The sequence below is a fragment of the Syngnathoides biaculeatus genome, chromosome 16, assembly GCF_019802595.1.
Source record: "Syngnathoides biaculeatus isolate LvHL_M chromosome 16, ASM1980259v1, whole genome shotgun sequence".
NCBI classification, from domain to species: Eukaryota; Metazoa; Chordata; class Actinopteri; order Syngnathiformes; family Syngnathidae; genus Syngnathoides; species Syngnathoides biaculeatus.
Genome location: NC_084655.1, coordinates 10,893,033 through 10,918,351, shown reverse-complemented (window position 1 = coordinate 10,918,351; position 25,319 = coordinate 10,893,033). Strand labels below are relative to the sequence as shown.

Here is a 25,319-nt window from a genome sequence, read left to right as displayed (position 1 = left end):
ACATGAGATACCAGTATACTGCAAGAGACAAATTTTTAACATCCTAATACAGGCATTGGATACAGGGAAGTTAATTTGTTTTCAGAACTGTATGACTTTTGAAATATTACCTGTCCAATGTTTCCTGCCTGGAACCAATTAATTCTTTAAAAAAAAAAAAAAAAAAACATTGCAAAGTCAGTATGACCAGCCTCCTGCATTGCGTTTACCCTAAGACGTTTCACTATGTATCACAACTCTTAACTACTGTCGCCCTGATAGAAAGGGGGAGAAAAAGGTCAAAATATTATCATATTGGTCATTCATACCAACACCCTTTTACATTCAAACCATTAAGAAACCAATGGTTCACTCTGGCATCCTTTCCATGTAGCCATCCCACTGATAAGCACTATACCCATTTGCTAATAGGGTCTGCTGTTGCACTTCTGTAAAATCAAGGCAAGTCATTGGTCACACCCAGAGTAGGGCAAATGATTTACAGCCCCCGTGTCTGGGCAAGAAACCGGACGACCACACGCATTTACTGTTAGACCATTACATCAGCGACAATTTGTTAGATAGCAAGAAGGGTTGAATTGAATACGCAGCAATAATTTACAATCCCAAAGGGACCATCAATGAGAAAACAACCATGACTAACGAGAGCATGGGCGCCTGAGTGAATGGCGGGGGTTTGGGGGGGAAGCAAAGCTGAAAGTTCACCTGATGGCCAAAATTAAAACCTGACGCACTGCATGGTTGCCAGTTTCAACCTGAAATACAGACAAATGAAATGCCCGTGTTTGACCTAAAACATCCATCCATCCAATCCACTTTCTTAGCCGCTTATCCTTACAAGGGTCACGGGAGTGCTGGAGTCGATCCCAGCTGTCAATGGGCAGGTGGCAGGGTACACCCGGAATTGGTTGCCAGCCAATTCCAAGGCACATGGGGACAAACAACAGTCGCACTCACAATCACACCTTGGTGCAATTTAGAGTGACCTATTAATGTTGCATGCTTTTTTTTAGATGTGGGAGGAAACCGGAGTGCCTGGAGAAAACCCACACAGGCACATGGAGAACATGCACACTCCACACAGGCGGGGCCGGGATTGAACCCTGGTCCTCAAAACTGTGAGTCTCTCTCTCCCCCATCTCTAGCTCCCTCCCTCCTTCCACGCTGTGCACGACTGTGTAATGCAGCTCTTACAAAGTACACACCACCATTTTTGTTTCACTTCACTGTGCAGCACCCGCAGGGAAAGCAGGCACGTATGAATATACCACGTTTATCCCTTCCTTCTCCTTATCATTCCAGTATCGTACACAGTAATGCACTCAGAAATGAGCATGCTTTGTAATGATATGCTGTTCCCTCTACAAAGGCAGGAGCAGTACATAATCTATATACAGTACACAGAAAAAGCACCTTGTTAAATAAGATCTGCAGCACATAACCCTAACCCTACAGACATCAAGAAAAACAAATCCAAACAATTGCAAATGGTCGTGCAGAGATAACATCATCAGCCTAAGGAAATGATTTTAATTTTAGAGGCTTTGAATGAGTCTAATGTCAGTCAGTGACTTGCATTTGCCATTCAACTGCATACAGCTTTCAGAGCAAATTAAGTGTGCAGCAGTGTTACACTGAGAAAAAAAGGAAGAGACAAGTGTGTGAGTGACAACTACAAAGGCAGAGGAAGTTTGCCAAAGCAATTTATGTGGCTGCTATAACGCGCTATACGTCTGCTAACAGCAGGTTTGAATTAAGGATTTGAGCAAGGTAGGAAAAGGGCAAAATTTAATTAAAGGAGAAATGTATGTCCTTGTCAAAACACATCACATGCTGGAATACTGACATGCACGCTACACTTAGCGCCTGCCCCAGAGGGGGGATGCTTCTGTAATTTGGATAGATTTTCTGGGCTACACATCTTGTGCATGTAGCACATTTGACTTTACAAAACAAATGCTGCAAACCTAAATCACCCCACGTTAGAAAATAATAATCTTGGTTTTGAACGGATACATTTTTTGACACTATATATATATGAGAATGATAACTATAATCTCTGAAAATCATTTAAATTTCCATTATTATTTAGATAGGTAAGGTACCCCAAAACCCGGGGTAAAACTTTACCTGCACGACCTCCGACTGCCATTGACAACAGTAAAAAGTGTTGCCAAGAAAGATTGAGTGAAATCTACCTAAAAGCCATTGGTACTACAATATGTATCATATGACATATGCACACCGTACTTATTGGGTGACGTCTTATCGGCTCATCAGCGCATGTAGTAATCACGTGGTCATCTCCTGAGTCCCAACAGAAGTTGTGGGAACGCTTCGTAAGTAATAAATTGTGTGTGACGCCTCCCACCTGAAGTCAGCTGAGAGAGGCTACAGCACGCCCTCACACGCGATCCTAGTGAGGATAAGCGGCTCTGAAAACCGATGGATAGATGGATAAATGTGGACATGGGAGCATGGCTTGTGGAGTGGGAGGGAGGGGGGTACTCAGGAGGTCTGTTTTTATCTTTTAATCAGTAAATTAATGATCCATCATCAGTGGCAATTTTTACCCGTGGCTAGGACATTCCATTCTCTGCGTTTTCACCAGATTCAATATGCAAAATAGCATCACCTGTCAGCGTCAATTGATCACTGTGATTTCAATTCCTCAACTGCTCTGGCCATGTTTTTTTTGTTGTTGTTTTTTTTTTTGCTTGTTCTTTGTTCAAGGGTTCTGAAAATAAAACTGGCAAAGGTGAATTAATATTTTGGATGATGGAATGTTGAAACCTCATATTCTTGCACTTTGTTTCAGTCTGCAACAGAATCCACCATTGCAAGGCTGATCTAATAAAAAGATTAAAATGACAAACATTGAATCCATAATTTATTAATGATTATAACTGTTGTACAGAATTGATCTTGATCAAATTTATCTATGTAAAGTATGTAATAAGTAATTTACATATGCAGAGTATGTAAATTCTGTCAAATTTGGACACATTGTTCTGCTTGGATGTCATTATGTTTGTCTCGATGTGCCCAGCGATTGGCTGGCAACCAGTTCAGGGTGTACCCTGCCTCCCTGCCTGATGACAGCTAGGATAGGCTCCAGCACTCTCACGACCTTTCTGAGGATAAGCGGCTGAGAAAATGGATGGATGGATATGAATGGATGGACATCTTAACTTTATAATTAGGTTATAATTAGGTTTTTTGACATCACAATCCTATAACTATCAGTAGTCACCTTAAAAAAAAGTTTCTCCTGACCATTTACCTTTTTTTTTTATTACAAGCAACCCCAGACACCATAAAATAAAATAAACATGCTAGTTTAAAGGTAGTTTTAATGTGTATCAATTGAGATGCTGCCACATTTAAATAATTGTAAATGCACTCTATGTCAACGTTTCAACCAAACGATGAAAAAGATCTCTGCCACAGCTAGGATTTACATAAATCCACAAATCTGTATTTGAAATAAAAATCGAATTTAAAGAGCGTTGGCAGAAAATGATTCCTAGTTTAATGAATGAATGAATGAAAAGATGGCACAGTGAGAGTTCTCTGCTAAAGAAGCAATGACCAACATGCCCTTGTGTAAGACTTTTAATGAGGTGTTTACGCATCTACCACTGAATAAAGCTATAATCTGAGTGTAATCGCCACAATCCAACCGCCACCCACGGCAGGTAGGAGGGGGAGGTGCCCAGAGCGCAGACGCTGCTTTGAAATGAGGCCTGTAATACAGTGTGGCTCACTGTCAACTTAATTCTATTGCTTAACAGAACTCAAGTTACTGTGATTTAATGTATTATAATTACTTTTCACAATGGGTGAACTTTCTTTACCCTGCTGGAAAGTGGGAGGGTCCTACTAGTGACACCCATTGACAAGTGCATTAAGAAAAAATGTTTATATCAAATGGACAGTTTCACACATTTCTCTGACTGAACTATGTTTCCATATATAGACGTGTAAAATGTTTAAACCTCATCTAAGCATTCCTCTAAGGCTTATTGGTGGCCTACTTAGCCCCACCAAGCCTCTTCGTGGGATATCACTGTCCCTTATTCCTATGTGGTGTATTTATTTAACAAAAAGGGACCTTTGTGAACCCATTGTCAAGGGAAAAAAAATAAAAAACAAAAAACAAGACCAGCCAACTGTTTATTGTGGAGGAATAAAGAGCAAGATTTTATACAATTCTGGAGAATTGATAAATTCTGGTATTTCCAAAATCATAACATTGATCATCTTACCAGAGTTTGAATCATAAATTTGATGAGCTTTGACTCAACTCAACAGAAAGCCAAAAGACTTACAACTTAAACAGCCGTGACTCGGTGCCTTAACTTGGAGTTAAACCCAATGACCTGATGAGATATTTTGAAAATATTAATTTAAATATTAAAATATTAAAGCACTGAAAACACAACACTTTCTAGCTTCATAAAATTACAACTGTATATATGTGCAACTCATTGCTTGACTGTAGCAATACATGTTTAGAGCCAAATGAACATACATTTACGATGTTCCCACGCCATGTTTGTTAAAATGTGGTTCATTCTCATTATCTTGTAAATTACTTTGACAGGTGTGTTTAATGTCACTTCAGAAATACAGTGAGAAAATGTATTGAACAGCATTTCTATAGAATAAGTGAAAACCTACGGTCACTTGTTTTTGAAAGGGGCAATAAACCTTTCGGGTTATGGTGTGGGTCTGCATGGGACATGTTCTGGGTTCAGATGCGAACTGGAGTCAGCCAGTTAGGAAACTACTTTAAATCACGATTGAGCGAGTTAGTCTGTTTAGCGCATTAGCTCGACAGCTGGTTAGCTCCCAGGCTAGCAAACGTAGTAACAAGTTAACTTCCTCTAGAGTGTCCCAGTTGTGTGCATTTATGTAGTTTGATAGATGCTCAGGTATATGATTTTTTTTGTTTCTTGTTGTCTCATTTGCTTTTCTTGGCAATAAATGTGATCCTAATTCAAACAACTCATACTTAGAGACATAAGTTCAAGTATTTTTCACAAGTGACACAATTTATTTTATTTAGGGTGAACAGACCTGTTTGCCACGGACCTCTCCAATTTGGGAGCTGACAAAAAGCATCCCGCCAGGATTTAAAACCCATTGGAGAAATTACTCCCCCAGCTCGACATGCATTCTACCACAGCATTGTGATGTATGTTCACTGTTAATGTAATCGCTCTGAGCAAGTATAAGATGAAAAAACTGGTTCCTCAAAGCTGACAAAAGTAGTGGTTGTATTCCTCGACCACGTTTGTAATTTCCTCCACAAGTACATTTTATTTATTTTCTCACATTGAATTAATGTCGCATTTGTTTGGATACAAAGCTATATAACTACTCTTCAAATGATGTATATTATGGGTAAGCAACTCTGAATGATAACCTTTTATGCTTTCATTCACACCTACCTGGTCTTGGAAACAGGGGGCTTATCTGTCTTCAATGCAGTGGTGGGCTTTGTGGATGTTGTAGAGGCAGGTTTAGAAGCTGTAGCACAGGAAAGCAGTGAAAACAGAGGGGAAGAAAATGAAAAGGTGAGAACAGTGGAGTGATTATGAGGAGTGTGAAGAACAATGTATGGTACAGTAAGCCATATAGGTCAGACACATTTTTTCATACAGTATGTCACTAGCATGTAGGGCAAAGGCAGTCACTCTTCCATGTCTAATGTATCCCATTTTCCAATTTGAGCCGTGAACTGCAAAAACTATTAATGAATATCTTGCCAATAGCCTTTCATCTGGCATACTGTAGGTGTATTAGATATTTATAGCAAATTAACGATATGGTTAAAAAGGTGACATCTTTACAAACCTGGGGGCTTTTTAACAGCAGTCGCCGTGCTGGTTTTAATACCATTAACTGTTGTCGTTGTTGCCTTCTTAAGTGCCGTGGTTCCCATTGCAGGCTTTGCACCATTAGTAGCAGGGGATGCAGTTTTTCTTTCACTAACTTTAGCAGCCGTGGTCCTAGAGGCTGGGACCCCAACTGTTAGTTTCTTGGGGGCTGTTGAAGTTGGAGTGCTCTTTCTATCCAGGGCAGGTGTGGTTTTCTTAATCACACCATTGCTCTGGGGTTTGGACAAGCCATTTGAAAGGCGGCTCTGGGTCATGTTGGATCGTGAGCCTGGAGTGGTCTTTGCCATGTTGGTAGTGGTGGGTTTTGTTTTCTGCATTGTCTTGCTCACAGTCTTGGCTTTGGAGTCTCCCGATATTTTGTTATTAGTCTTGGCAGCCGACGATACCTTTCCCTTTTCTTGCTGGGGTGGCACCACATCTTCAGTCAGCTGTGCTACTTCCTCTTCCATTGCACTGGGTGCCTGGCTGGGGTCCTGCCCTGTACCTGGTGATAACTCATTTACTGGATTGGATTCTAAAGTTTCCATTGGCTCCAGTGCTCCTGTGATAACCCCATCTGGTTTCATCTCCCCTTCTCGAGAAGTGGTCTGTCCAGTTCACTTAGATCTAACTGAATTCCCAAAGATCAGGACACAGGGTCTTGTTCTGCAGAGAGAAATTGTAAGAATAAAAAGTTATCAAACAGCAAGACCAGACAAAATGTTTGTTTTCCCTGTTTGTTGTCACAGAAAGTCAAAACATAAGAAGCAATGGCTAGAGATGATCACTCGACACACACATATACACAACGTGACTGTGATTTGTCAAGAAACATATTCTGGCCAAAGATTTTAAAAAAGAATGCATGCAATTTGGAGCATGAAGTCTCAAGCCTGTGATATATTTAGCCCGATCTAACTGTCATTTAAAAAAAAAAAAAAAAAAAAATCGAGAGACAAATAATTCTTTGTTCACAATAACTGTAATGGTAAATTGTAAGTTTGTAACTGAGGGATGGAAGCAGAGAAATGCAATATCAATAGAAACGAAGATGTGCTTTGATTATGATTTTTTTTTTTTTAAATTTACAACTGCCAGAGTTGGAGAATATGACACCACAATGGCACGTGGCCCACTCAATGTGATGCATAAAAACACAAACTCCTACACTTGGTTATCGTAGCTACTGCGATGACTTTTTTTGTCCTGATGCTAAATCATGTCAGCCACACTTATGTAAGTGATTAATTTTTCTGCAGTAGTAAACTTAAAGGAGGGCAATGAGCTTTAGCACACCCTTATGCTTCCTGCAATAAGAGCAGCAAATTTGTCATGGACAATAAAACGTGATTCACACTTTATATAAGCTAATAATGCTAGTGCGCACAGAAAGATCAGGTAAGAAAAGTCTTCGATGAGTGTAAGTGGGTCAATACGATCACGCTGAAGACAGACTAACAAACAGATGACAGAAAAGTCACATGAACAAGTGAGGAGAGCAGACAGGATGTGAAGCATATGAGGGCAGATAAAGGGCAACCATCTGTGATAAAAGCTGTCATATGTTGTCAGCATCAATATTACAACTGCTTTTCATTTTGTTTCATTAGCTAGTTTCCATTGGAATGGGGTGAGGAAAATGAGAGACATGAGGTGGGAGGACCAGCAGGAAATATAGGAAATATTTACAAACGGAGCGAGGAGCTGGCTTTTGGTTGTGAGGCAACCTTTAAGGCAAAGCAGAGGCCAACTCAGAGGAGGATGTTTGGCCTGTGAAGCATGGGAACAAAGGGGCGGGTGGGAAAGAGGAGCAGAAAAGGAAAAAACTAAACGTGAACAAAATGAGCTCACTATGGGGTTCAATTTGCTCGTCTAACTCTGAAATCCAGACATGTTTTGTCATCCTAGTTTCCACTGACGTAAACTTTTATGGCACAAAGTCACTCTCCTATTTCGGGAAGGTGACATATTATCATCCTGGTGCTCCAAACCTTTGTGAAAACAGTTTGTTTTCTTCTCTCTCTATTCTTCTTCAGTTCTCTCTTACACATGTTCCAAACTAAATACCATCACTTTTTAGCAAACCTTTTCAATTTCCCACACCCCAAAGTCCCCAGCACCACAACCCTTCTCACTCAATGCCTTTTGCCTTTGCACAGATGGCCAGAGCAGCTGAGCAATGCCAGAGGGGGAGAGGCAAAGCACAAAAAAACATGCAACCAGAATCTGTAATGTCATACAGACTACAATTCCAACAGGCTGCCACCTAAAACAACCTGAGAAGTTAAGCAGATGACAACGGGTGGCAGTGAGAATAGCTACTTGTGCCCAACCCTTTAGTCACAGCAGGATTTTAAATGCCAACAGAGCAACAGATTTTAACAGGAGGCTAACAAATGTACTAGTGTGAGGAAATAGAAGAGAAAATAAAATATATGACATTCTCTCCCTGGAAAGATCACTTGGACCATACTTGGGAGAAAAATCCAAGCATGATGCTGATTCATAACTAAAACGGTTTCGAGCAAACAGCAAAAACATTCATGGACAGCTTCAATGATTTAAAAAAAAAAAAAAATCCTACAGACACTTGTGCAAATTGACCAGACACAAAGCTTCTGGGAGAGTGTCCATGTCCATTTTCCAAACCACTTATCCACACAAGGGCTGCGGGAGTGCCAGAGCTTATGCCTGCTAACATTGGGCAAAAGGCAGACCACAGCCTAAACTTGTCACCAGTCGCAGGCCTCATATCAACACCATCACTGAGCGGGAATTGATCCCACACTACCTGCACCAAAGGCATGCATGTGTACAACTACACCATCAATGACCAGGAGTATGTCCTTTTAACAAAAGAGGCATAAGAGCCTTTTGTAAATCATCCACCTCCAGATGAAAAAATGAAGCATATGAAGGAAAGAACACTGTCCCCACTTTACTGGTTCAGCCAACACATTTGCACTTTTTTTTTTTTAACTGATAAATAAAAGATTCATAATTCACATACTTCAGTCAAGCAATAAATGGAAGATGGACGAAGGCTGCCCGTTGTCACTGATTTTGTTCACAACTTTTATGGACAGAATTTCTAGACGCACCCAAGGCATAGAGGGTGTCCGGTTTGGTGGCCTGAGCATAGCATCTCTGCTCTTTGCAGATGATGTGGTTCTATTGGCTTCATCAAGCCGTGCTCTCCAGCGCTCACAGGAGCAATTTGTAGCAGAGTGTTAAGTGGCTGGGATGAGAATCAGCACCTCCAAATCTGAGACCATGGTCCTTAGTCGGAAAAGGGTCGCGTGCCCAGTCGGCGTCGGGGATGAGATACTGCCCCAAGTGGAGGAGTTCAAGTATCGTGGGGTCTTGTTCACGAGTAAGGGAAGAATGGAGCGGGAGATCGACAGACGGATCAATGCAGCGTCTGCAGTGATGCGGACTTTGTATGGGTCCGTTGTCGAAAGCCATAGCTCTCAATTTACCAGTCGATCTACATTCCTACCCTCACCTATGGGCATGAGCTGTGGGTCGTGACCGAAAGAACTGAACTGAGGCTCCTGCGCAGGGTGTCCGGGCTCTCCCTTAGAGATAGGGTGAGAAGCTCGGTCATCCGGGAGGGGCTCAAAGTCGAGCCGCTGGTCCTCCGCATTGAGAGGAGCCAGATGAGGTGGATGGGGGATCTGATCCAGATGCCTCCCGGACGCCTCCCTGGTGAGGTGTTCCGGGCATGTCCCACCAGAAAGAGACCCTGGGGACAACCCAGGATACGCTGGAGAGACTATGTCTCTGGGCTGGCCTGAGAACGCCTCGGGATCCCTCCGGCAGGCCTGGAAGATGTCGTTATGATACGGGTCCAAAGTTTAGACACTTAAATGATGATGAAAAAGTGATCCCGCCTCAATCCATTTCAAATCGTCAATAAACGAATCATCTTTTACCTTAAATTCCATAATAGAAAGATACTGAAACTTTGGATAGCTTGTAAATTAATTATTGCAGATTACAGTGTCTTTGGTTTAGTTTGTACACAATCTTGCCCAACTCTTAAAGATGTATAGTAGTAACATGTCTTTTTTACACTATTACATACCAATAGAGGACAATTTTATTGTGCTATACCCATTTTCATTTTGGTGGATTCATTCCATTGTGTGAATATTAACTGAACAGGCTGGAAAATTACCGAATTTGCCAACGCTTCAACAGATTTGAATTACAATTGGGTAGGAAAGCACACTAAGCAGGAAGAGTTGGTAAGAACCAGTTTAAAAAGGCTTATACTGTATGTTTTATGTTAATTATTTTATGTTCGTCATTATGTTCATCTCACATACAGCTATACAATAGTGGTTAGCACATATGCCTCACAGTCGAAAGAACCCTGAATAAAAATCTCGTCTGAAAACAGAACTTCTAGTTGCGAAACCAGGCAGCTAGGCAGCTTCTGTCTACTGCATAATATCCTGACCACACACAAACAGATGTTCAATACCCAGAGGATCCGTAAGGATATCTGGAGTTACTACTTCCTGAGTTGTTATCTTCCCTGTTCAGTCCAAACAAAAGCAAAAGAAAGCACAAAGCAGAAAATAATTCAGCTGTGTAATTTGCTCTCAAATTGGCTAATTTCTTCAAAATTGTTTTTGCATCTGCATTCTATCACTGTATGTTGTCATTGTGCCCGTGTTATTTGGTCTTGTCATAAGTACTGGCTTGAGCCTCCAAAAAGCCTCCTACAATAAATTTCTCGCAAGGCTCAGTGATGAGCTACAGAGTTATTGTGATCAAGCAAACCCACACAAATACTAAGAACCACACAAAAATTGTTAAAAGATTTGAAGCAAATAAGTGTATAGGTTAAAATGCAATTATTTTTTTAAATACCTGAAGACATTTTTGTTTTGTTTTATACTACGGGAGACAATGTTTACTCAATACATTTGATATGCCGCAGCATGAGCTAATAATGGGCAAGGGAGCTCTGTAAGGTGAGATCATTCCCCTTTGAATCATCCATTCTGAATACCCGCACTGGACCATAAACAAAACGTGTGTGTACAGTGCTTGGATAAACTGTCAATAACTGGAAGACATCCAGCTCTGCATAGGGAGGGATCTAAGCTTTTCTCCATGTCTAGACATAAACAGACTGTTCTTGAATAATCAGGTCATCAGCATATTTAAACAGTAGCAGATTTTCTCTTTTACTCTATTTGCATCAACAAGCCTGCTATCTGGTAGAAAGAGGTAACAGTAACAAATATGTAAGTTCTATGATAAAGGAACAATGACTATTCTTAAAAGTGTTATTAAACTAAATTATTAAAGCATGAATGTTGATTAAAATCAAAGATTTCTTTTCTGTTAGTTCGAGTTGTATATATTTTTTTCTCTTTGCCTATGGTGTGTATCCACATCTGGACTTAACCATTGTGGGTTGTAAGGAATAGAGCCGCTTCATCATCAAAAAGGGCTAAATCAAAGTGTACCCTCATTGCTTCACTTTAGCCAACTGACCGTCCGTGGGCAAGTATGAATTGTGTGAGCAGGAATTCAACCCTGCTTTCACAGTACACAACTGTGTACACACAAATGCATTCTGTGGACCTTCTTCTATCCCCGGGGCCTACTCTAAATAGTAATCAAAGAGAGGGATTGTGGGGGAAGGAAGAAGCGATGGTGGGGGCGGGGTAGGGATGACGGCAGATTGAAAAAAAGCACCATATCGTTGGCAATGCAGTGTTTTGCAATTATATAGAGTGGGTTTTAAAAAAGGTGCCTTGGGATTGGCTGGCAACCAGTTTGGGGTGCACCCCACTTCCTGCCCACTGTGAGCAAAGATAGGCTCCAGCACACCAGTGACTCTAGTGAGGATAAGATGGGTAGAAAATGGATGGATGGATTATAAAAAGGCAACACACCTCTGCTTTAATGTCAGGTTTTCTTATGTGATATAACAAACTTTTTCTGCCATCAATGTGACAGATAAACTGTACAATTCAATTACATTTTTCTTTGAAACTTTTCACAAAGTTCGACCTGCCAAAAAATCTCCTACACATGGGAAAGTGTGCTTTATTTGGGGTTAATCTGGGGGACTCTAATTGTGGCAGGTGTGTGCTGACACCCTTTTAACACGAGTTTGAATGCAACTGGCTAATTCTGAACATGGCCACATCCCAGTTATAAGAGGGTGTGCGCAGTTGTGCAATCACATCATCTCAGTTATTATTACCTCTTCCCAAAAATATTTAAGTTGTACAAGTCATACGTCATATTTTGTTGTTAGTGGCACGGCGTGCGATTAGTTAAGAGTCTGGCTTACAGTTCTGAAGTCTGGGGTTCAAACCCTGGCTAGACCTGTGTAAAGTTTGCATGTTCTCACTCTACCTGCATGGGTTTTCTCCAGTGTCTCCGGTTTCCTTCCACATTCCAAAAACATGCATGATAGATTCATTGAAGAACATCAATTGTGACTGGTTGCCTGTTCATATTAGCCCTGCGATTGGCTGACAGCCAGTTCAGGGTGTACCCCGTCTCCTGGCCGAAGATAGCTGGGATAAACTCCACTCTAGTGACCCTTGTGAGGATAAGTGGCTCAGAAAATGGATGGGTGGATATTTTGGTCTAATTTTCTTCCTGTAAAGTAACCACTTGCCATGTTCATGCTTTGGGTTCCTGCAATATCCAACAACTATGTATGGATGGGTGGTAACTTGAATTGGCATGAGAGTCATTTTCAGATTCAAATCATAGCAAATCTAAATAAAATACTACTTTATTCTGATAAGAGCTGCAATGCTGCCACGCTGTATTCATTTAAAAAGGACAAAATATTCCACACTTCTTAGATTTAAGACCATGGTTATCTAAAAAGAAAGAAAGAGATAGCTAAAATGCATTAGCCAAAACATGCAAATAAACTCTCTTTCAAGTACAGTTATGAAATTGGATATATCATTTGTTGAACTATTATTTTGGAGTAGTACAAGGCCGAACATTTTCATTTTTATTCCGAAAATCTTTTGTTATTGGCACTACAAATAGTGGCTGTGGATTTAAAGTGCGAGTAAAGTTTCTTTCGGCTTGTCCCTTTCGGGGTCACCATAGCGTGTCATCTCAGATGAACGCACATATGTTTGGCACAATTTTTACACCGGATGCCCTTCCTGACGCAACCCTTCTCAGGGAGTGGAGGCCCCAGTGGGATACGAACCCACAACCCCTGGTTTATCAAACCAGTGCTCTAACCACTGAGCTACAGGGCCCCTATTTAAAGTGCGAGTCCATGCCCTAATTGTTATTTTGTCATCCATTGCTCTTGCAGTCTCAATATATAGTTGTATTGTTTTAAAAGCATGTTTAAAGACCTTACAAAAATGTTGATGTTGTAAATGGCTACAGTGTATTTACATAAGGTATTTTTCTAAATAATTCTTACTTCGAGGGCGGTCTGGAACGTAGGCCCAACAAAGGAGAGGTGATTACAGTACAACAAAAACCTGACATTTGACTTTTTATATCCACTATTTAAGGTTGACTGAAGTATTCAAGATGATAAGACAATGAAAAAGCTTTCATGAAGTGCAAAGGGAAACAAGGACAGTTGGTGTGGGTCTGCTTTTTGAGGACATGGTTAATGAGCATTTGGTGGCCTCTGACCCTCTAATTGATGTACTTTTTAGCTCCACAAGCAGCAAACAAGATGCTCAGCTGCAGTGTTTGGTCTCTGACCTGTTCATAAACCATTATCAGTCCTGTGACACAACAAAGGTTGCGTTTGTAAAGCAATACTGGAGCCAATGTCTGGACAACAAATTCCATATCGGTGTGGTTTTTTTTCCAGGCGCCTATCCCTTCAACAGTAATGTATTAATTATTTTGAAAGGTTGCAATATATAAACATTTTCATCATGATTTCAAATCTGAAGCCAAACATTGCCACGCTGGTTGAATAATTTAATCTTCACTTGCTTAGAGCAAAAGCACAAATAGGCCAATAGCCTGATTCAATCTCCAATGGTACAAAAGTGTGTGTGCGTGTGTGATTTTGTGTGTGTAGTTGTGTGCGTGTATACAACAGTCTTTGCAAGTAAAGTCATTCCTCTTTGGGGGGAGTACAACAATGTCAGATTCAGCCCCTTGCAGAGCGGCATTCACTGCCTCTCTTAGAATCAAGACGCCACATTCTGGCATGGGGCCGGAGATTGGCCATTCAATCACCAGAAAAACGAAAGAGCAGTCTTGGTCAACTATCTGGCCCAGTTACACTACATTAAACCCAAGGGTTATATTGTGTAGAAACCAAACCAAACCAATACATTAATAATTATGCTACAATCACCCTCCCAAAAAAAGACAAAAATGTTCTTTTTTCTCGAATCCCAAACGAAATAACCATTGCAGGACTGTCACACAAAAATGCCTTCATCAACGGAACACTTATCGGAGCATAAACATTCTCCAAACACCCCCGACTTGAGGTCAGGAAACCGCCTGTGTCCCTCGCACAAATTCCAAACAAAGCATGCCGCTCTGAATAGTCAATAGGAGGTCTGAGCAAGCAGGGAGCTTGAAGATGGGATGTTGTTTTTGTTTTTTCCAATCACATTATATTGCATCACAAAAGGGATCTCAATTATTTGTCAAAAATATAAATTAATGTAAAATATATTAAGATAAAAATGACACTACTGATTACACAAACCTACCTTGTACAGATTGCAGAGAAACTCCTCCCCTAATTGCCACTGCTTAGTTGTGCACAGTTATCTGCATCAATCAGTTTCCCATCAGTTAAACAGTCGGAGATAGTACTGAGACAATCAGAGCTCAAAGGCCTAACTGTGAGGATGTACAAGTCGTTTTGTGTCTTCTTGTTTACTTCACGTTTGGAAGAGAGCAGCAGGTTGCGTGACAGGCACCTGGTTCACAGATACAGTACAAGCGATTAGGAAAGCTGGTACTAATCCTCAGAACTCAATGGACTTTCGCGCCAAGATTTTTAAATGCCCTTGAATGCTTTAAATGAGCAGTGTGGCTGCTACCCATATTTGATAAAATATACACACTGGTAAGATGTCTTCAGGAATATTAACACATCTGAACAAGTGTCGGCAATATAACCAAAATATCAATCAGAGTTTTGGGCCGTATATTTCTTTCTCTGAACCACCTCGATGCCAAAAGTATGTCAAAACCGGTTATTCTCTTATTGCTGTTGTCCTGACAGAGGTAGTTCCCCTGCCACCTCTGTGGTAAGGTAGATTAACACGAGACAGAACTTGTTAATCCTGGACTGAGACGCTGATCTTGTACTGTTGCCCTCAACTACCCTCAAACCGTGCAAAGCCGAGAGCTGTGGGGGCAAGAGGGGCAGAGTGATGATCATGACATTGCAGACTAAGGAGAGACACCACAGATAGTTGTGAACTCCATATGGCCCAGAAATTAAACAATAGCGTGGTGATGAAGAGGTTCAGGCTCAGTCAGTCATTAAACAAAGAGGGTAGACAGTGCCTACTAACCAGCCACAAACAAGGCTCCAGCAGTGCTGGCACTGATACAGCCTGGCTGGTGCCCACCACCTACTGAGACTTCAGTGACAGTCCAGCGTTTAACTGTGTGGTTATTGATCCCACGAGACAATGCGGAGAGTCTGGCAAGCAGCACTGTAGAGGAAGTGCATTAGTGGGCAGGTGTTTCTCTGATGCTTTTAACCTTTCCCCTTGGAGATAAGGAAGATGGGACTTTTTTTTTTTTTAGTCCATGCAATGCATAGAGAGGATTCAGCAACAGGCAAACTAAGGCTAATTTGTAACTTGAAGAGCTGCTGGATCATCTCCATAATGGGCTGTCTGCCCACAAACAAGGTCCTCTCTGGGGGTAAATGAGATCAGGCGAGCCCTGGACCAGCTGGTGGCTTGGATAGGCGACACAAGATAGAGCAGATACACACACAGGTAAAACCATAGCATCTGGACAGGGTGGCAGATATGCACCCAAGAGAATTCAGCACTCTGGATCTTGCGCGGGACATGGACACAGACTGGGCAAGTATAAGTGGAACAACTGTGTCCATAAGAGGATTATGACCTGTTTGAAATGGAACAAGGCACGTTCCAGATGGAACCCTTTGGAGGAAGACAAACAATGTGGCTCGTTGATCAAATGCACAAAGTTAATAACTACAACTCTATGAACAAACTGTGGTGCTTATCTTGCAACGATGCATCGCTAACTACTCTTAGACCATGCCCTCCCAAAGAAAGAAAAAAAGTAAATACAGTTTGATATATTGGGAGGAAATGTGGCTATTGAGACACTTGTCGAAGTATCTATGGAAAAGAAGTTATCATGTCAACGTGAGCATTTAATGCATGAATGGCTGACATTTCACACGCATAAAAGAAGACTCAAAAATTTCTCACATAATCATACACAACACAAAATAGCTGTTGCTCCAGACCAGTAAATGCCCAGCGATATCAATTGCAGACACCACTATGTACGAGACAGGCTGTAGAGCATATCTATTGACAAATTTCTTGAATTTATAGCACCCAACTGTAACAAAAAAAGGGATTGTTAATCATATTATCCACCCACTAAAGACATCCAGAAAGTCCAAACACAGCAAATTATTGAATAGAGCGCAAGTGCCAACTGCCAACCCTCATAACTTTGACAAGAGCAACCAAGACTTGGACCCCAAAGACAATACCGATATTAATCTGTTTTATCATGGGCGTATACTTTTAAAATGCACTGCCACCAGCAGTTTTTTTTTAGACCGAAACAGTTGAGGAGATTCAAACATTTCCACCGATTAAATCATCCTAAAACTAGCTCCAGTTGTGCTGTTACCATGGTTTAAAACACAGCGCAACATAATTTATGACGCTGAGAAGTGCATGGATCACGCGTTCTGGATGAAAACAGACTGATGACCAGAGGCACAGGCTTGCCCTTGTCACAGTTCAGATTTAGAGAACTGGGGGAGTCACACATTCACCCAACACCAGTCCTTAGGCTAAGGGCAAGCTGACGCACAAGTCTATTAATGCAACAATCATCTCCCCTCTTGGCTTGAGAGGCCAGCTGGGAGCAAAATAGGTAATTAAATTCTAAATGGCCCAAAGGCAAGCTTTCGTATGAAAATGACAATATGATCGTTCATTCTCATTAAGAATGTACTTCAATAAATAATTTTAAGTGACAAGCCAAGTAAAAATGTGTTAAGTTGTAAGACAAGTCAAAATAGTTCATAACAAAAATTGTTTAATTCTGTTAGTGTTGTTAAAACAGCTAAAAATCATATAGACAACTAAAGTATTAATTTGAAATTACATTCAACTTGAAAGATTTTCTCTTATAGTTTTAAAATTATTACATTTGTCATTACATGTTGTCGCAACAATCACATAACAGGTTTCCATGACACATTGTAGAAAGTCTATTTTGGAATACAAATCCAGATAAACATGCAAAGACGGTATTTTTTTTCTTCCACTTTTTGACATTTTATTTTTTGCAGTCATCTATTTTCTGAGCCGCTTATCCTCATGAGAGTTGTGGGAGTGCAGGATCTTATCCCAGCTGTCATCAGGAAGGAGGGAGGGTACACCCTGAACTGGTTGCCAGCTAATCGCAGGACACATGGAGACAGACAACAGTCATACTCACAATCACACCCAGGGGCAATTTAGAGTCTTCAATTAACACATGTTTTTGGGATGTGGGCGGAAACCGGAGTGCCCGGAAAAAAACCCACACAGGCATGGGGAGAACATGTAAAAACACAGGCAGGCCAGGGATTTGAACCCCGGTCCTCAGAACTGTGAGGCCATCGGTCTAACCAGTAGCTCCACCATGCCGCCCCTTTTATTTTATTCCTGTGTAAATACTATAATACAGAGGTGGATAGCTATAAAAGTGTACATTTTGGTGCTGATCCGAACTGGGATTATTTTACTTTGCTTGAGGTTTGAGCCCATCTGATTTTCATTGAAGTTTTTTTTTTTTTTTTTTAAATCCTTACAATGGGTGGCAGCGACATAGATTCTTTTAACCGTGTTACAGTTCTTGCCAACAAGCTCCACATCTGCTCATGACAAGGGAAAGCATGATAAATGTTGGTAAACATAAAACAGCTACTTGGGAGGAGCTACAGAATGAGAACAATAAAGTCCAACGACGAGAATGAAGTCATTATTATTTGGAAAAAACTGTAATTTAAAAAGGACTAAAAACCTTAACCTTGAAAAATGTATTTTATTTTTGTGATATGATGACATTGTTCATATAATATACCTTTATTCTGGTAACATTGCAGCTTTTCTCACAATATTATGACTTCATTCATGGAAAATTAAGACTTTTTATTCAAGATTTTATATTTTTTCCCTATGGGAGTTGTCATGCTTTACAACAGCTGGTGAGGGCAAGGCCGCTCTTATTTTTTCAAAGCCAACTTAAATTACCTAATAAAAATAGAATGTGGCTTTTAATGGCAGCAAAATCCAATTTCATGTGATTGCATTAGGCTGTGGTCTGTGTGCCTTCTCTGTCCTCCATTTCCCTGCCACACCACCAACACTGTGAGTCAGCCATTCTCTCATCCGTGCACCATGGGGGCGGACAAGCTGATGTCTTTGCCCACTTCACATTTAAGAGTAATGGGGTGTCTCCGAGCCCTTTGTGGCTCAACCTTAAAAGTGCTTTTATTAGGGGGGCTAAGATGGCTTTTACTTTGAATGATGCCGGTAGCTCAATGACATAACACCCATCCACGCCCACTGTAGCCACAGAAATGTCGACCTAACCTCAAAGGGAAAAGGACAGCAATATGGCATGGGCAATATTTTTCTGATCTTTGCACATTGTTATATGCTCTTGGTAAGTAATTCTGTGGAAACTGGCAGCCATCTCTCCTCCCCATTGTTCTAGGGGGGGGGGCAGTCTAATGTGTCTGTCTTGTTGCGCTCAGTCACCAAGTGAGTGTGTAAAGGAGCAGCTCTCAGCCCCTACAGCAATAAACTCCAAAAGCACAATAGCTGATCACTTTCAGGGGTGACATTCATCAGCCCTGATAACACGCCAGCTTCAGACCCAGCCACATTATATATTTCATCTTAAAAAAAAAAAAGTCTCTACTAACTAGGTCAGGGTGAATTATTCATCGACCGTGTCTCTATTGCACTTCAGTTAAAAAGTTTATTTTTAATTTGGGATGCAAACAACATGATTGGCATTTTCCTCCCTAACTGAGACAAGAAAAATTTTCAGCACTCACCCAGCAATTCCAGAACAATGGCCATCCGCGATGTGGAAGGGGGGATAAGGTGGAGGGGCTTAATGGGGGAAAACGGATTTTTTTTTTTTTTGTGGAACACAAGAGCACAATAACTAGTAAAACATTTGAAAAAGGCCAATCTTTATTATACAAAACGAGGCTGTATAAGTGATTTGTCTTAGTTTCAATGGTATGGTGGCGGGCTCATCCAGCTACAATGCTGCCTGCCACCGCCCCATCAACCGGTCTCCACACGCTGTGAATGTAAAATAGCCAACATGCCATCTATACAACACGTAGTTATATAGTCACCAAGAAAACATACAGACATTCACATCATGAGATGTCATGATTAAAACTAACTGTTGAGTAGCGGGGGTACGTACAATAACGCTCGACATCCGTCTCCCACTGCAATGGCGTTCCACTAAGTGGCGTTTTGTGAAAATTACCGCTAACAAACCACGCGAGTTACAAACTGACGCCAGCGTGTTAGCTAAATCTCAATGTCGCGCTTACCGGTGAGAGCAGCGATGAGCTAGCAAAAGCCTCCCCAGCTACGCCCCGAGTGGATCCTCGCGCCGGGTATCAAAAAAAAAAAAAAAAAGAAAAGAGAAAGTGAAGATGGAAACGGAACAATCGTGGACCTGCGACAGAGACTTCGAGTCGAGCCGCTGGATAAGAAAGTTCTCGCTCTCGAACGTGTTCTTTTTTTTTTTTTTTTTCCTTCACAAGTGATGCTCGTTCACTCGTAGGAAGAAAGACAGAAAGAGAGAGAGAGAGAGAGAGCGAAACGCTTCATTAAGCAAACGCGCTGTCGCGCGCACGCGCCCACAACGTTGAAGCCGTGGATGGACAGACCAAGGCGAAGGATGCCTTCGTGTCTCGTGGAAATGTCGGAAAAACGCTATACAATGCACCCAACGACTGACTAAAATGGGACAGTGTTGGGGAGTAACTAAATACGGCAGGCCTACATGTAAAGATCCATCCATCCTTTCAACCGTTTAGCCTCACAACATACAGTATAACATAATGCAAAACAAAACTATGCTTAAAAGGTCTATTTTATTACGAAAGGAAAATCTGGAGTTAAATTAGCTGCTTTTGAAAAAATTCCAGAGTCACAATTTAAGCTATATTAGAAAAATCGTTGTGGTACGGTGGAGCAACTGGTAAAACGTTAGCCTCACAGTTCTGAAGTCCCAGGTTCAATTCGGACCTGCCTGTGTGGAGTTTGCATGTTCTCCCCGTGCCTGCGTGGGTTTCCTCCGGGCACTCTGGTTTCCTTTGGACACTCTAAATTGCTCCTAGGTGTGATTGTGAATGCGGCTGTTTGTCTCGATGTGCCCTGCGATTGACTGGCAACCAGTTCAGGCTGTACCTTGCCTCCTGCCCACTGCCGGCTGGTATAGGCTCCAGCACTCCCTGCGACCCTCGTGAGGATAGGTGGCTAAGAAAATGGATGGATGGACAGAAAAATGGTTGCCAAAGCTAAGATTTATGTATCTAAACCTAGGATTTTTATATATCCATAAATAAATACAAAAATGACCGTACAGCACAAAGTTGTAGCACAATCTATTAGTAACATTGATTTTTCTTTCATATATGCATCATCATTTTGAACTTTTAAATGAAACATTTACTTATCTGGGTTGTAAATATAAAACAATCTTGTCTGAGTTATGTACATTTGTCAATCGGTGAACATGGTATCATTTTTACAGATAGGTAGCACATATAATGGAACAAAAACATTTTGTATTTATATTTTATTATGCTTTTTAGTGGAAAAGAACAAATGTGTGGTTAATTTTAAAACAATAGTTTTAACCACTTTTTTTTTAGACATGAGATCCAATGGTGCAGTTGCTGCATTTATTCAAAATTAAGAGAAATGATCAAAAGGTAATCAAAGGTCATTAGTTTTATGACTTTGGCAGATTAATTCACAATAAAAAAAATAACATTTTCAAGAGGGTAAATTTTAACTTGAACGATCCACATTCTGAGTAATCTTTCCAACACGGGTTCTAACCATCAAAGAAACCATCAGTTGTTTGTATGAATGGGCCACAAAACCATTTATATTTGTCTTTTATATACACAGTGGAAACACATGGTGGAAGTATGTTGCATATTCCAGTAAACCATTTGTCAAAAGTGATTTGTTTGGGTTGAATCTATTTTAATCATCAATCTACATTAAGTCTGTCTACGAGCAAACTGACATGAGCCTCAGCCTTTTCTAAAAAACATTTTACAGTTAAATACGTCAAATAAAACGTGCGATACTGAACAACACAATGATAACCTAGTGAAAGCCTGAAATTACTGATACCACCTGAAGGCATCATTGAACAGACAGCGCGCCATGCCGAAATTGAAAGGCGTGAATAGCGAATAGCAGGGGGGACACTGCATTTTCCAAACACAGCCAATCACATCACAGTTGAGGGATTATTCAAATTAGAGATGATGTCACCTCTTGCAAGTCACCCTATCTCTTGCCAGAGTTTCTCCTAGTTGTCTGTTCCCTCCCTCTAGGCCCCCCAAGACCCCTTTTCTTTGCACAACCTTTTCTTCCTTTCTTCATGGATGAATGCATGCACACACCCACATACTCACAGGCACCCATACCTCGTGTTGAATTGGAAGCTTGTAATGTCTATGAACTCGTTTGTGGCGTTCGTCATCTTCAAAGCCTGGTCAAATCTCCATAATTATGTGCAATAAGACACTTTTGTGAGACCCTAGAATTAGAATATTTGGCATCTGTGCATCTACTATATGGAACACCTGTTGACCCATTCAGACAAAGCAAACACAATGGAGGTTGTTGCGACAAAAGGAAACCAAGAGAAGGAGCACACGTGGTTTGGTTAACTTGTGTACAATTAGACAGTGACAGGCATTGTTTCACAGGTTGCAAGCATTGTTCGCCGCACTCCTCGTCGGAATGAGGCTTTTCATCATGGACTGGGTGGGCATGCGCATGTGTGTCTGTCTGCCGGGCTGTTGCTCAGCTCCCAGCAGCTGCCTCGCCAGTCTGCATGAGCCGGGCTTTTGTCTCATGCTTTATTCTGGATGGGCCGCCTTTCTTTTGTGTGCGGAGACTCCAGAATGCGGAGCGCTTTTCTCTTAGTGGGGAAGTTTTTATTCTGGCATTGCAATCAATCCAATCAGCAGAACCTCCGAATTTGAACAAAATCTGCATCGTGAGTGTAGTGCATTTAGAATTTGCTTGAACAAGGTATTGACTTCATCACATCTGGACTATTCAAGTTCTCTTAGAATACTTTTCACCTCTCATCTGTGCAGCCTTCAGCAGTTCATGCTTAAAAGCAGTTAAAACTGTTCTAGCTGCTGGTCTATAAATCACTCAACGATTTAGGTTGTGGATACACGAAAGAAATGCTTACGTAACACGAACCCAGTAGAGTGCTGAGATCGACAGGTCAAATAAGCGCAGAGTCCAAAGCAAACATGGTGAAGCAACATTTAGTTATTATGCTGCACACAACTTGAAGCTGCCAACAGGGGTGACGTCCGCCACAAGTGTGAATGTTTCTAAATCAGAGTTCAAATGTTATATTTATGTGTATTCAAATGCTTTTAATCATGTAGAGCACATTGAGTTACCTTGTGCGTGAAATGTGCTATATAAATACATTTGCTTTGCTTAGTCTGAAGCTGGTGGCACGGTGCTTCAGCTGGTAAAAGTGTTCACCTCACAGTTCTGAAGTCCCAGGTTCAATCCCGGACCCGCCTGTGTGGCGTTTGCATGTTCTCCCCATGCCTGCGTGGGTTTCCTCCAGGCACTCCGGTTTCCTCCCACATCCCAGAAACATGCAACATTAATTGGACACTCTAAATTGCCCCTAGGTATAATTGTGAGTGCGGCTGTTTGTCTCCATGTGCCCTGTGATTGGTTGGCAACCAGTTCAGGGTGTACCCCGCCTCCTGCCCTTTAACAGTTGGGATAGGCTCCAGCACTCCCTGCTCTCACGTACCAATGGTGCACAAGCGGACCCAAATACAGGACTCCAAGACGAGGACATGATGTTCAGTGGGTTTTATTATAAAATACGTTGTGCACGACAACACAGTCCAAGAAGGCAGGATCCACAAAACAAGAAACAAGGTCCGATAACTATGAGTCAACTAAAGAGCAAAACAAAAGCGTGACTGGACTATAATGGCGCAGTGGCAGAGTAACCCAGGATGCGGTAAAACGTACTTAACGAACTGGGAAATGCCAGTGATAAAACTCCAACTTTAAATACATTGTCTAATCACAGTGCCTCATGTGACACAGCTGTGACCGGCGACAGGTGTCAGAGATTAAACCGCTTGGAACGGTGGCCAGGCCACACCGTCTTGGCTGTGCTCTAGCCTTACTCATGACACCCGCGACCCTCGTGAGGATAAGCGGCTAAGAAAATGGATGGATGGATGGTCTGAAGCTTGGTATAGGGCCCGAGTCTTTATCTTCTCATGATCCATTTGAGAGTTGCGATTGATTCAATACCCTGAGAATCCAATAACCTGGATGAATGAGAATATTCACAGGTACATTACCATTTACCTGTTCGTCATTTGCTCACTTGTCTTTTACCTTTTACCTGAACACAGACATAAATGTGTATCTTGGCCCCCTCCCGACCCCGATGCTATATTTCACTTTCCAGCTTGACTGTGAAGGTTCCAACGTATGTACTGTACCTCGTTTCTGACACTTGCTTAGTCTCGCTCTAAGTTGCCGACAGTTTTCTTTTAGTTCCTCAGCTCTCGACTGGCCTCGTACAACTCTCCATCATCCTCAAGGCCAGTGCATCACAGCAATTAGAAAGCTTTTCCTTTATAATGCTTGGCATCATGTGCTGTTTTAACAACGCTTGTCCTGCTTTTAACAACTAATGAACGGACCCATTAAAATTACATCAGGTAGCTTTTTGGTAAATAGATGATTATGCCGTACACAGGAAGCTGTGTTTATATCGAAGCAAAGGAAACTGTGAAGAAGGCGGGGAATCCGGTAGGCTACAAATGCACCTTGGCTCGGTGCTGACGGACATATTGGCATAGCCTTAAGGAGCCCAACAAAGAGAGGAAGGAGGGTTTTTTTTTTTTTTTTTTTTCAACACAAGCAGTTGCATGTGGCAATACAGACAGGAAAAGGCCGGGCTTTGTACCCCACTGCAGAGTTTCTGTGTTATTTATCTCATTGTTTTGACATGAACATGCACTGTCCAGCAACTGAACGAAAACACAACGAGGCTGTCTGGCAAACTCACAAAAATACATTTTATTTAGGCGTATAACCACCTTGCTTCTAAGCACATTCAGTCTTACAGAAAACAGCAAAAAGGCATCATGTCTATGGTCAAAGCTGACCGAACCACACAAGAAAACAGCTCACAAGTAATTAGACACACCTATCACATCAGACAGAGACTCCATCTTTTTAGCAAGATACTCCCAATTCAAGCTCTTTTAGAAGGTTCTCATAAGGCAAGTAAGATTCCATTATCATTAGGTGATTATTATTATGTTCCAAATGGTGTGTGCAATAGAAAATGGGCTGATTAGCATACACAGCTGCAGCTTTGGCCCTCCTCATTGACTTACCAAAGAGCAAACTGAGCCAGCGCAACAAATACTTCATTGTGCTGACGTGCAATACGTGAAGACAAAGGCATAACATTTATGTAAATACACTCAAGATACCAATAAAATCCACCACAATCCAATACAAATTGTATTAAACTGCAGCAAAAAAAAGATAGCCATTCTCAGTTTTGGCATCGTTGACATTGTCTTTGTAAAGACAAAATAATTGATGCAACGTTTACAATGCATCTCTTCAAATTTTGTTGGTTTCATAAATTAACATTTTATAATATAGGGGGACGGCACGGTGGTTCAGCTGGTAAAGCATTGGCCTCACAGTTCTGAGGTCCCGGGTTCAATCCCTGCCCTGCCTGTGTGGAGTTTTCATGTTCTGCCCGTGCCTGCGTGTGTTTCCTCCGGGCACTCCGGTTTCCTCCCACAAACATGCAACATTAATTGGACACTCTAAATCTCCCCTAAAGACAAAATAATTGATGCAACGTTTACAATGCATCTCTTCAAATTTT

The 25,319-nt window shown here is 41.4% G+C and overlaps 1 protein-coding gene across 4 annotated transcripts in view; it reads right to left on the bottom strand.

Annotated features, from left to right (window-relative positions):
• Positions 1 to 20,077, bottom strand: part of prr36b (proline rich 36b) — a 30,933-nt gene extending 10,856 nt beyond the window's left edge. The window contains exons 1-4 of one of the 4 annotated variants that reach the window (XM_061846220.1): positions 19,696 to 20,075; positions 19,177 to 19,234; positions 5,863 to 6,551; positions 5,457 to 5,535 (exon numbers count right to left, since the gene is read on the bottom strand). In XM_061846220.1, the coding sequence (XP_061702204.1) occupies positions 5,457 to 5,535; positions 5,863 to 6,472 (689 nt within the window). In that variant the 5' untranslated portion in view covers positions 6,473 to 6,551; positions 19,177 to 19,234; positions 19,696 to 20,075. Of the gene's footprint in view, positions 1 to 5,456; positions 5,536 to 5,862; positions 6,552 to 19,176; positions 19,235 to 19,562 lie in introns of all 4 variants that reach the window. The other 3 variants (XM_061846221.1, XM_061846217.1, XM_061846219.1) reach the window with 3 other exon arrangements.
• Between the last annotated feature and the right edge of the window lie 5,242 nt (positions 20,078 to 25,319).